At 40.2% G+C, this 13353-nt stretch overlaps 1 protein-coding gene across 5 annotated transcripts in view; it reads right to left on the bottom strand.

Annotated features, from left to right (window-relative positions):
• The window catches only part of si:ch211-198m17.1 (mucin-5AC), a 14921-nt gene extending 1568 nt beyond the window's left edge, over window positions 1-13353 (bottom strand). For 2 of the 5 annotated variants that reach the window (XM_014022402.1, XM_014022386.1), the window contains exons 1-13: window positions 13124-13353; window positions 4946-5875; window positions 4407-4586; window positions 3661-3759; window positions 3466-3575; window positions 3334-3392; window positions 3119-3249; window positions 2911-3045; window positions 1534-1576; window positions 1417-1454; window positions 1256-1343; window positions 970-1162; window positions 672-704 (exon numbers count right to left, since the gene is read on the bottom strand). In XM_014022402.1, coding sequence (XP_013877856.1) covers window positions 672-704; window positions 970-1162; window positions 1256-1343; window positions 1417-1454; window positions 1534-1576; window positions 2911-3045; window positions 3119-3249; window positions 3334-3392; window positions 3466-3575; window positions 3661-3759; window positions 4407-4586; window positions 4946-5875; window positions 13124-13175 — 2091 coding nt within the window. In that variant the 5' untranslated portion in view covers window positions 13176-13353. Of the gene's footprint in view, window positions 1-671; window positions 717-969; window positions 1163-1255; window positions 1344-1416; window positions 1455-1533; window positions 1577-2910; window positions 3046-3118; window positions 3250-3333; window positions 3393-3465; window positions 3576-3660; window positions 3760-4406; window positions 4587-4945; window positions 5876-13123 lie in introns of all 5 variants that reach the window. The other 3 variants (XM_014022418.1, XM_014022410.1, XM_014022394.1) reach the window with 3 other exon arrangements.

Genomic DNA, 13353 nt, shown 5'->3' on the forward strand with positions numbered 1-13353 from the left:
GTTCTATCCTTAACTACATGTGATGTGTTTGTTGTGAAGCACTTTGGCCAACTGAGGTTGTTGTAATTGTATAAATAAKCTTTTTATATCTTTTAATTTTTTTATGTCTGAAAATGGCTGAATAAAACGTGTCTAGTGTTTAGCATGTTTTTTTTGTTGATAATTTTTAGCTATGATCACACAGTTTAAGCTAAGTATTTCTTAAAACAGCTGARGTAAAGCTATTTGGAATTAGTTGTGGCAGCCTTGTTGAGTTTTCAAATCCAGACTGTGCCCCACTAAAGGACACCTCGGCCACCTTCCTGTGCCACCCCTTTGTAAAAAAGTCCATATCCGCCCCTGGGGTCACAACAGAACAGTCAGAGGTCCAGACCTGCTCATATCAGTGTTTATCACCAACTGATTACAGTCTGATCGCTCAAGATGAAATTTATCATCAAATCTGAAGAGCCCCTCAAACCCAGATAACCCAGTTTACCAACGTGAACTGATGAAACTACTCAACACTACTCCCAAACTAAAAGATGGTTTCCGTTGAACTGTCACTCACTACAGTTAGCATGCAGATTGTCCCCGTGACCCCGAAAACGGACCATCGTTATTCCCACTCTCTAAATTATCAGCAGGGGATGTGAAGGCAAGTCAGAATCTAAAGCAAAGCCAGGCCTTACCTTCTTCCATTCTTTACGTTTCAGATGAGACCCCTAAACAACACACTGTGAGTCAGGCAAAGCAGGGAGCAGGGTGTGYGGGGCTAATGCTAGCAGCACTGTTTAAATGATCAGTGGTTAATCAGTATTATTTAWATTTAGAACAAGTTTTGTTAGTAAACAACCGTGTTAATTTGCAAATCAAAACCTTCCAGGTGAGAGCCTTTCAATTTATAACTGAAGTGGAAAAGATGGAGCAAAAAGGAACAAACTTGATGAGTTTTTTTTTAGGTGATTAACAGAAGGAGAAGAAACTCACAAAGCCGTTGCTTTGGGGCTTTTTCTGCTCCACGACGTTAACATTGCCCCCCTCCGTCATCTCGATGGAAGTCGCTGCTTCCCAGTTAGTGGTGGCACGAGGGATGGTCATGATGGCAGTGGACCAGGACTTGTTCAGGTCGTCTGAGTACGGACTGGTGTTGTAGGACGGCATCCTACATGAGCACTTCCTCCTGGTCGAGACAAGAATGTAAACTGGGATGTAAGGACAGCAAAATGACAGCTCAGATGTGCAAAACAAACATGTTGGTCAATAATTGTCTCACCAGCAGTAGTAAAGAAGCACCAACAGAACAAGGATGAGCAGAACTCCTCCCAGTACGCAGGAGATGACCACSACCGCTAACAGGGACGCTGTGAAGACGGTTCGATGTGTTAAACACACGGTTAACTGGTTGTTTGTCTTTTAAAGCATGAAGCCACTTACAGTCCCTGCAGTTGAATCCAGCGTACCCAAACGGACACCTGAAAGAAACAAACAGGAGTTTTATTTGTCCACACGGGGGAGCTAAAACTCAACTAAAAGTAAAACGAGGGCACTCACGGTTGGCACTTATCTCCTTCTGCCCGCTGCCCACTTGGACAGGCTGCAAAAACAAACGCAACAACTTTGTTACACAAACGAGACGCTGCAGTTTCGGACTCGCTTGGTTGCACATGCATCAGGATCAGCAGGCTGTGTGMGTTTTTATGAAACACAAACGGGGACATGGCGTGTCTCTTCTTTGATAGCCGAAGCTCTTGTTGAAGCTGATTCCTCCACGTTTCTAAGGTAACGTCTCAGTTAGAAAGAAATAGATCAGAGAGATAAATGACGATGAGGTCAGAGGTCAGCATGGAGAAAAGGCTACGGCTCATGACCTCGTCTGCGTGTCTCGCTCCCTGGAGTTCCTCTGCCTCATTCCCACACAGGAGGACTTCAGAGAGGAGGTTTTGCTACAGTCCWSWGGACTGTAGCTCAGTTACTTCAGCTCATTCTCAAACTGAGCCATTATAGTTTACATATGAGATCTTGAAGGGATCCATGATTAGTTGTAACATTAGACTTTATTTGATAAATATTTATTTTAACTGTAAAATAAAGACTGTAAAAATACTGTAGGCTGTTTAGTTTTTATAATTTTTWAACTAAAAGTTTAAAAATATATTACACGAACGGGGCCATTTAATTTACACACAAAGCATTCTGGGTAAATGATGACGTGGATAGGTCCTCGGTGCGAGGCTGCTAGCGAGCTATATCCACCCTGAAGGTTAATCTTGGACAATATCTGATGATCGACTCTTTTAAATGAAACCAGAGAGCGTTGACAGAGAGGAGAAGGTAGAAATGACTCAGCCTGMAACTGAAAYTATGGATGGAGGACAACAGTTTAGCTTGTTTGTCGCGCTCGCGCRGAGCTAATACATATAAGGCAATATAGTGTTGGGGCTAACGCTAAAGCTAACAGGCTAAGCTGAGTTTCTTCTTCCTTCAGCAGCTCTGTTGTCCTCCATTCACATGTATTAGATGGTGTGTTGCTTGTTTATTAGTCAGCCACATAAAGAAGTAAAAATATAAAAATTATTTTCGTTGATGCTCAATGCTAAGTAGCAAATTTAGCCCATGTTCGTTGCTTTTAATCCTTTATATACACACTTAAATATAACAAAACTTTGCTTTATTTATCAGCTTTTTACCCCCGTGCACCCAGCTACACACAGCTATCATAGTTCTCTCACTCACACACAGTTAACGGAGTAGAAAGCTCAAACAAAAACTTGTACTCTACAGTATAAATGTCATTAGGAAAGCTGTTTTTTTACGTTATCATAATGGCTCAGGCTGTCCTGGTGCAGGAAGTGATGTCATGTTGGAACTATCTATTAAATGGAAGTGTACATTTTAACATAAACGGGTCATGATCATGAAGAAATGTACCTTTGCAGCTGGTGCTGGAGTAAACCATGGAGACGTAGCCTGCTCTGCAGGAGCAAACGGCTTGGCCCTTCATGTTCGTGCAGCTTGTAGTAGAAACATCACAAGGGAAGGGTTCCACCTTACACAGATCTGCCACTGATAGAGTGATGACACAAACATGTAAGAAAAATAACGTGTTTGTGTTTACATGTGTGTAGTTGGTGATTACCTGTGTAAGTAGCATTGCTCAGCAGACCAGGGAAGCTGCTTATAGCTCTGCTGATGATCTGATTGACTGACTCCTGAGTGACATTGGTGTCCTCAAAGATGTTGTTTACAGTTGCCAGCACACTTCCACGTCTGAAGAATTGACAGAAAAATCTGAGCTGTTTATTTTTAATTTAAAATTTCATTTTAGTCCAGCAGAAAAAGGAAAATACTCACTGAAGCTGAACGACATCCGATCGTACGTAACCTTTCTCCCCTTTGAAGACATTTTTGAGCTGAAAAACAACAAACGTGATTTAAAGAGCGAAAACAGGAGCTGCTGAACTCGTTCATGACTCGACGACTTACTGCAGCTGAGATGTTGGCTGCTGTTTGCTGAAATATCTTTGAGGACCGGACCCTCATTTCTTCATCAAACGGCAACGAATAGAAATGAAGCGTGCCTGGGAAGACTTGTGCTGCGARGACAAACAGAAATTAAGCTAACGATGAACACGTGTCACAGCACGGGTGTGTTTAACGTGACGGTTTTTATTTTCTCACCAGGTACGCAACGTCCATTCATCATGTAGCTGCCAGAGAGGCACTGACAAGTGTTGCTGAGGCAGACGCTTTGAAGAGGACATGGAGCAGAAGGACAAACTGCAAGAATAAAAAACAACAATGTTTTCAGTGTTTCCAATACGATCTCACTAAAACAACAAGGCTGAATTATGAGCAAGACTGAGGTTTATAAAAAGTCAATCACTAAAATAACCCGGTTCATTTCAGTCACTCAAATCGTTCACGATGCATCCCCACACCATTAAAAACAAAAACATTATATATAATATCAGCTGATATGAAATATTCAGAGATATTTTTACAATTTTTGGTTCCACTGGTGCCTGAAGGTACCATCAGAAGATATCTTTGCACACTACGCACCGTTGGGAGAAAATTAACTCACATTTTTCTGATGTTTACACTTCTAAAACAAGTCATGAGTCATAGACTTCTGTATTTCCATGAATTTAGCCTAAAGTAAGATTAGTGAACTGTGTTGACTCTTTAGTTTTGCTTATCAAGATGGCAAAAAGACCCAGGTGTGACGACAAATGCAAACTATGCATTGAGTTTCACGAACAAGCAAACATTGTTKGTTGATTGTTGACCCAAAAAGATGCTGCAAGATCAGTTTAAAAGATTTTTTTGGTTTAGAATTAATGCCAGCTGGCATTAAACAAGGATTTTGTCATACTTAATTAGTGAATTCCCCAAAACCCGATGGTACAAATTTAAAACCTGACCGATGATGGGTAGGGCTGTTGTGGAGGTGGTTCCTGCTGTTGGCTGCAGGGTAGTGGTGACAATCMGGGTAGTTCCATGTTCGGTTGTAGACATGGTGGATGTCTGGGTCGGAATAGCGTGGCTGGGTGTTGCTGTTATTGTATCATTTGTAGTGGTGGTTTCCATAGTGATGCTGGTCACTATTTCATTAAAAAAAATTAAACACAATCAGCCCAAGAAGATTTTCACAGATTATCCAGCTAAGTTCACCAATGCTAGCACATTAGTTACCATTTAAAGTTGCTTAAAGACAAAATTTGATACTCATGGGAATTCATAACCAACAAATTAAAACTAGAGGGTTCAGTTTTGTGCAAATATCAAATTTTGTCTTCTACACAAATATGTCTACTTACCGCAAAATTTTTAAAGGAATTAAAAAAAGGTACAAACCAACCACATAAAAACCATGTTCTCTCATGAATTTCCTCTCACCTGTGTTTTAGATCATATTATTTCAAAGAACACACATCAATGTTTGGCACGAGGTTAGTTTTACCTTGTGGGGTTGAAGGACTAAGGCTGGTGGTTTTTCCAGTTGGGTGTGTGATGCTACTGCCTGGGGAGGTGATGGGAGGGAGAGAGCTGGAGGGAGGTGAAGAGGGTGGGGGTCCAGTTGTGAGTGTTGTGTTTGATGCGGGAGTCTCAGAAGTGTTAGTGGACTTTATCGTTGTAGTTAGTTCTGCAGTTACTGAGTTTATAGTCGTTGTCATAAATGTTGGAGTAGAGCTGTTTGTGGCCGAGGTGGCATCTGTACCCAAAGTTGTGACGGGTGCATCTGTACCCGAGGTTGTGACCGGTGCATTTGTAGTTGAGTTTGTGATTGTTGCATTTGTACCCGAGGTTGTGACCGGTGCATTTGTAGTTGAGTTTGTGATTGTTGCATTTGTACCCGAGGTTGTGACCGGTGCATTTGTACCTGAGGTTGTGGCGGGTGCATTTGTACCTGAGGTTGTGGCGGGTGCATTTGTAGTAAAGTTTGTGATTATTGCATTTGTAGTTGAGGTTGTGGRGGGTGCATTTGTACCCGAGGTTGTGAAGGATGCATTTGTAGTTGAGGTTGTGATTGTTGCATTTGTAGTTGTGGTTGTGACAAATGAGCTAGTTGTGTTGTTGGCTGGACCAGGTGCGGTGGTTGTATTTGCAGTCTCATTGGATGTGGGGCTGTTTGTCTCTGGTCTTGCTGAGGACGTTGTTGCTCCCATGGTTGGAGTTGACGGAGGGTTGGTTGGGTTTCCTGTGGTGACAGGGGAAGTGGCTGGAGTTGTAGTTGTACTTGTAACTACTGGAGTTGTAGCAGCTGGTGCTGTAGTGGTGCTGATTAAGTTGTTGTTGCTTGAGGTTGTTGGCATTGGGGTCGTGAAACTTGTAAACGGCATATTCCCACCGGTGGTCATATAAGCAGCGGTATTACTCATAGTCACTTCAGCTGAAAGAAAAGTCAAATAAATAGTCAGCTTCTACCTTTAACCCTTCACACAAAAAATCAAAAAAGTCAACCAGTATAAAGTTTATCACAAAAAAGGACTAAATTACTATTTTAATTTACTACTGACGTGTGTACAAACAGATAATTMTATATTCTTTGGTTTATCTCTTGAAAGCAAGTGAAGTTTCTACAAAACCAACAGTTTGTTGAACGMTTTAAAGACTGTGTCTGTAACGACTCAACAGTTTCAGCTGTGACCAGAAGGCAGTAAAACTGTGAGCAGAAACGTTGACAGAAGATGTGATTCAGAAGATAAGAACTTCTGTAAATAAGGACTGTTTGCAACATGGGAAAGTGAGTAAAAGAGCTGCTAACTTCATTTGACCAGCCTGAAGGAACGAGCAGCTTCGTGTTTGTTTAYATGACTACAGCTGCTCCTCGTCCCGTTTAGTCTGCTCTTACTTTTTATTGTGTTTATGGAGGAACGCAAGAAACTACAGGGCAGTTTGAGTCAATATTAGTTTCCATCAACTCTTCATGCACTGAATTTAGCCAATTGCTCGCTTTGAACAAATCATTTTTACCAAAAGAATCAAGAATAATATAACAAACAGAGCTGGATGTGATTATAAACACAAAGACCTGTACAGGTTTATTACTTTGTAACCAAGCGTCAGTTGGAGATGAGAACTGTAGAGTCCACAAACCCTGCGACAGCGCACWTTTATGATCACAATTTACCACATCTACAGTGCCTACGACAAGTATTCACCCCCTTGGATGTTTTATGCTTTAARTGCTGAKAAATCAATTGTGGGGTCAATTTAAATTGGAGTTTTTACATGAATCTTTCAACAAAACCTTCAATAACGAAGAGAAATTAAACCTCTACAGATTAAAACCAGTGAAATAAAAGTTTTTTTTGTAAAGCAGGTCTATTTATTTGGACCACAGTTGATTTATGACAGCAATAAAAGCATACAAGGGGTGACTACTTTTTTATCGCACTGGTCACACTCCTTTAAACGTTGTGTAACCTGGGAGTGGAAAAAGTAAGTTAAGTAGGAAAGTGAAAACAGTAGGAAAATAGACACGTTTGAGGTGATATTTTTAATGTTTATAAACCAAAGGATCAGAAATGTTTGCAGTTATCCATGAAGCGAGACGGCATTCCTGCTGTCAGAAACACTCATGKATGGGTTTGAGACGACCTCCTCTAGATTAGGACCTAAATACATCGAACRTGTCTTACTGGATAACAAGAGAATGAGATTAATGAAAAACCTCTTAGATCAGATCTAGCTGGCCGCGATGAGGCCATTTCATGTTATTACAAGGACTTRTGTGTCCGTGAACACACGAAGGTTAATTATTTCATTGTGTCCTTCACGTATGAATATCTACATTCAGGATAACGAACAGCTTGAACTAAAAATAAACCCCCTTTTCCATATTTTGGATTCTTTCCAGAAACTGAGCATCCACATAAATTATGTGGGTAGATTTTTTTTTTTTAGGTTTAAGGCTTAACCAAGTTCCTCTTTGTAGGATGGTCGGGTTCATCCTTAGAGACCGTAGGGATMCTAATTCTCTGCATCAAAATGGTTAGGATGTCTCCTGGCCGCCTCCCTTCAGAGGTTTTTAACATGTGTCTGACTAGAACAGATACTCGAACATCACCAAGCCAACATTATAAAAATATTAGTTTACATGATGTAATCTTATCTTAAGCTGAAACTGTGCATCATACAAAAGTTTCCTGGTACAGCGAGGTGTCCTGAAGGGGTGTAAATGGCCCACATAACCACAACAGACGGTCATTGTCTCGTCATAAAAACCCGGAGTCTGCATTTGGAAATGAGGAAGTGACAGACAAAGAGACGGCAGGGAAGAGTTTGTTTGGAAAGATAAAAACAAACACACACTGTGGTTCTCCTTCCACTGTAATGTCCACAGCTGCTTCTCTAAAATAACTTTACATGATAAAATATCAGCCACAAATGTAACCTTTACTGTAGGAAAATGTAATGAAAACTGTTGGGGAAACTGTTTGATATCTTTCGCTTCACCACAGATTAAATATTCGCTTCAACTTGACTTTTTTGTTGCTTTGACTGTTTAATGGTCTGAGGTCACCCATGAGGATGATGATGATGTGATTCTGGAAACAGCCTGGAAAGCTGAAGTTGGTATAACAATGATGAAAAAGTGGAGTAATTAAAAGCACACTCTGCACGTCTAACAGAGAGCCCTGGCTTTAAGGATTTAACCTACAGCCGGATAATCTCCTGCAGACACAAAAGGGATGACTGGGTCAGGCCGGGGAACAAGTGGGTCTAAGGTCGGCCTGTGAAAACCCACTCAGGAGGATACGGGTTAGAGGGATGTTCAACAAACCTGCCCAGGTCCCAGGGCAGAGAGAATAAATAATATATCAGGAAGTTCTGGGTCTTCCTGGGGTCTCCAGTTCATCCAGATCAGGTYAACCACCTCAGCTGACTCCTGTCYACGCAGAGGAGCAGCAGCTCTACTCAGAGCTCCTCATCCTTCTCTAAACCTGAGCCCACCCAGTCATGATCCCATGACTACAGGTGAGGGTTGGATCGTAAACAGACCAGTAKCTTTCGACTCAAATCTTTCTTCACCACAACAAACCCAACGCCCTCATTACTGAGGATGAGGCTCCGATCCATCGATCCATCACTCAGAATCAAGATACTTCTTCCTCCWCCTGAGTCTGAAGAACTAATTTACTGAAACACTATATGCCTTTTTGCTAACAAAGATGTTTCTGCTACCAAGTAAATTTCAGTTTTGCCTCTTTTTTAAACTGCAACGGAAACAGATACGGAATCTGGCTTTAAAGGTCACTTTTACTCACGAGTACAAAACACTCCTGTGAAGTGCCTGCTCATGAAAGGACTGTTAGATCCACTTCCCCAAACATAAAACTTCCCATCTGTTTTTTTTTTAAATATATATTTTAGAAATGACTAAAACGACTTGTTCTAAAATCTGGTGCTGAAAAAAAAAAAGCTTTATTTTCACGAGCCGACTTCACCCTGCTTGGACACTCGGGACACCTCGTACAAAAAGGGGAAGAAGACCAGATTGTTTGTTTTAAATCATAAATGCTCCTATAAGAGTCACGTTTTATAAAGAATTACTGTTGTGGTTTCACCTTTGATTCTGTGAGAAAATCATAAATAATTCACAAAAACACCTTTAATACTTCTCTGAAAAGTTAGTTGTAGATTGATGACAATGTTGGGTTTAAACTGCATCACAACTAAAGTTTACAGAAGAACCTAAAGTTTTACCAACAAACCAGTAATTTTGACCCGTCGGGGCAATAATGTTTTTATTTGTATCTATTTATTTGTTTGTACTTTTACCAAAGCATCTCATGAATAAACTGGATGCTGTTAATGAAACTTGCAGAAATTAATCATTGGATGTTCATCTACAACTGGCTAATGAAAGGAGCTGATTCAACAGAAATGAACTGAACAGTTTGTATTCAGATTTTACAATGTTTACAGCATAGATCAGTCCTAAAAAACTACATTTTGTAGGTTCCCTTTAATATGAAACAATGAGATGTTTGAATTCTCGAAATATACTTCCCTTGTGAGCAAAACGTTTTTTTCCAAAACCTGAAATCRGGTGTAATAGAGGTTTAATTCGTTTTCATGAATTATCATTTCATGACYTGACCCTTCACATGAAAAATCCAGAGTATCTCACGGATTAAACTGCTAATCTTCCAGTTAAAGAATAAGAGCTTAAGAAACTGAGCTAAAGACCATTTGACCTTTTTTGCAGAGGAGAGAAAAATATTTAATTATATAGCTTTTATATTTCTTTTTATTTAATGCCTTACAGTGATTCCCAACCAGGGGTATGTGTACCCCCAGTGGTATGCAAGCATATTGCAGGAGGTACGTGGAAAAATTTCCCAGGCGTGTAATTTTTTTAAAAATAAAAATAGGACTGAGATATGTAGGGCCCTATGATTTTCTCAATGTGAAAAATGCAGACAGAATCGTGCAATTGACTAAACAAAATAGAATCCGGTATAAAATGCGGAATCTCACAAAATTAGCTAATTTGGGTGAGTTTCTGAGGTATTTTGAATGCTGCTGCTTCCTGTACCTGCTGTTACTTGGTCTATTCATTTAATTACTTATTCATTTTCAAGGCAACATATTTATCTTTATGTTTAATTTGAGTTTAAAAGAATAAAATGCCTGAGAATTGAATGTTAAGGGGATTAAATAAATAATTTTCATTTAGTTTTGGAGAATCATCATTACGTTTGACTGAGGGGGGTACTAGGGATGTGACAAAATGGTTCAGGGGGTYCATAAGTCTAAAAAYGATGGGAACCGCTGCCTTAGAGGTACACTGACGAGACAAAAGTAGGTGGGGCAGTGGAGACAGCTRAAGAGGACAAATGGGACCCTAGCTTACATTTGTGCAAACTTATAGTTTATTCAGAAAACAAATGTTGGGTATAAAAACACGTTTCACCAACYAGCAGCTCTTGGGGTTGATAAACTCCACCTCGACTTGGACGCTGGCTCTTTCTGCTGCTGACAAGATTGGRCTGAGACAGCAATGATTATTATATTATGATCAACAGCTCCATTTATTGCAGCTGATTACCTCAAAATGATGTTTTCCTCCYTTTTATCGCTAATCAGACAGCCTCAGATTGAAGCAGCATCTCAGACCGGAGGAGGAACGCAAACGACTTCTCTCCAAACGAGCAAACAGARCTTTTACTGTAACTCGGAGGGAACAGATGGCTCCCTGGAGCAGGAGCTCACTTGCGGGGCCTCTGAACGTATCATATCCAATTAAAGCTCCGCCAGCACATGCTTTCCAATTACAGGACGAGATTTACTGCCCCGAAGCAGGTCTAATCCAACCGGATGCAGCAGACATGCAGCAACACGAGAGGAGGGGGGACAAACAGCAACAGGGACAGAGTCTAAGAAAAGTGGACAAAAAGACAATACAGAGTGAAATGAGGAAGATAAGCAGACGTGGACAGGGAAGTCCACAGGGCAGCGGAACAAAGATCAGAACTTCACACGAACAAGGAGGAGGAACAATCAGAACCTCGGCTCGATATTTCCTCAGAGAAAAGAGCAGAAACTCCCCCACAAAATAAAAACAATCATAACTCTACCATGTTCCTCATGTAAAGTATATCTGCTGCCTTTAAAGCCAGAGTTTTTTTAAACAAAGCATCATCTTGTAGCTATTTAGGCCAAACCTCATGAATCAACATTGTGAGACTCACAGGACGACTCTCAGCTACAACAACAAATTTTAGCTTTTTTTTTGTTAAAATTATTGAATTATATATTATTTTTTAAATGGTGCTACATTTGTAAGGAACATGCATTTGTGAGATGAGCAGTAGAGCAGAGTATGTGGGTTGCACACATGAAAAAAACTACCAAATCGTCTCAGCAAAAGAGCTTATTTTGTAGGCATGCACGATATATCGGTATTGATATCGGTATCGGCCGATATTGGTCATTTTTTAGAATATTGGTATCGGTCCGATATGTAAAACGGGGCCGATATTAACGTCCGACATTGATTTCCCACTTTTTAGGTTTGTGTTTGTGTTTTGGGAGGMGAGATGGTTGGTTGAGCGGCATCTGTTTGATTGTGATAGTGATATTGACACTGCACAGCCAGGAATAACTGAAGTAGGGAGCCATTGTCAGAYGTCTGGTTGATTATTTACAGTATCAAAAAAGACCCAAATGTGTTTGTGTGTATATTGATGCTGCAGTTACACCTGAATTTCCCCTCCGTGGGACAATAAAGGCTGTTTCTATTCTATTCTATTGACTCGTTCTGATCTTCTTGTACCCCCAGGTGCTGCCAAGAATCGACCAAACCCTAATTCCCTTATGTTTTGTGCTAAMTTTATATAAATGACATGGTAGGTGATCATAACAGAAAAGGTCCTCCACATAAATATGGGCAAACACGTGATCTCCTTCACCTTCGGATGATAACTGACTTTTTCAGCTTCCTCCAGCTGCATGCCGACTCCACAGAAAGCCTTCCATGCTCTAGTTATGAGCTCATGYGGACTGGCCGACGAAACGCGACACATGTGGAGGAGTCCTGATGCAGCATGTGGRGCAGCAGGAGGACATACTGTCCGCTGTAAGTGACTTTTATTACCGAGGGCTTTGCAAAGCGTGGCACCAGACTCTGAGGAGGAAGAGGAGCAGAACCCTCAGGAGGTCTACATCTTCACACACCTCGACTCGTTGACTTCCCTGTTTAACTCCTGACGGGACGGCAGACACACACACATGGACGCCTCCGAAACTTAGAAACAAACTTTAAAGTGGCTCAGATTCCATGAAAAGAGTGACACGAACTGAAGAGCAACTCAAACTACTTCAAGCAGCTCCTTTAGGCTGTCAAGAGGCCAAAGAGTGAACTTTAAGAAAGAGTGCTCCAGTAGAGATGCAGAGCTTTCAGCAGTGAGTCAGGAAAAAAAAATACTTATAGGAAAACTCCTATAAACATATACTATACAACTAAAAATGTTGTTTTTATTAAATCTGAGCCTAAATATAGTAAAACAGCAGCTTTATTGAGTGAAATCTTATTTTGAAAAGCAAATTATTAAGAGAGTAACCAATATCTGCTTTTGTTTTGGTAAATTTGCAATATGTTTGATTTATTAGAATAATTTTCAAGTATCAGAGTAAATCTATGCAGTAATCTGTTCATTCTTGACAGTCAGTTCTCAATAAAGGATGATAAACTAACATGAAGGCAGAAAGCTCCAATTAAATTATAACCTAATGTATAAAATGTTATTGTATTTAAAGTGTTAAGTGTCAACCAACCTAAGTGAATTTTAAAATGTCTTTAACATTAATTTACTCACATAAACTAAAAATTAATAGAAATATTCAGATTCATTTTATTTTTATTATATGAACTTTAGGAGGAAAAACAGCACAAATAAAAATAAAGTCTGTTTTGACCATTTTGAACACAGAAAAATGATTTTACACAAATACTATTATTTATTACAAAAATAAAGTTTTGTTACAGATTAAACCACATATTGTAGTTAGACAACCTTTTAAATCCAACCTTATAAATAACTTTAGGTTTTTAAAACTAAGCTAACAACCTGTTGGATAGTTTAGATGTTAGCATAAAACATTGTTTGAAAAAAACAATTTTACTCACTTTTGAAGACAACCCCGATCAGAAACACGAAGTATAGATATTTTGGAAACATTTTTCAGGTGAGTTTGCGGTTCTCCGTGAGCCGCCGCGGGGTGAGTTTCTAACGGTGCGGTGAAGAGTCCGTCTCCTCCGGGCTGCTGCAGGTGGCTCAGACCGAGAGCCGCAGCCTCCGACACTGTTAAACTCTAGCGCCGCCACTGATTGGCTCCTCCTCCTGTCACTCATCCTTA

Source organism: Austrofundulus limnaeus, unplaced genomic scaffold, assembly GCF_001266775.1.
Source record: "Austrofundulus limnaeus strain Quisiro unplaced genomic scaffold, Austrofundulus_limnaeus-1.0 Scaffold4, whole genome shotgun sequence".
NCBI classification, from domain to species: domain Eukaryota; kingdom Metazoa; phylum Chordata; class Actinopteri; order Cyprinodontiformes; family Rivulidae; genus Austrofundulus; species Austrofundulus limnaeus.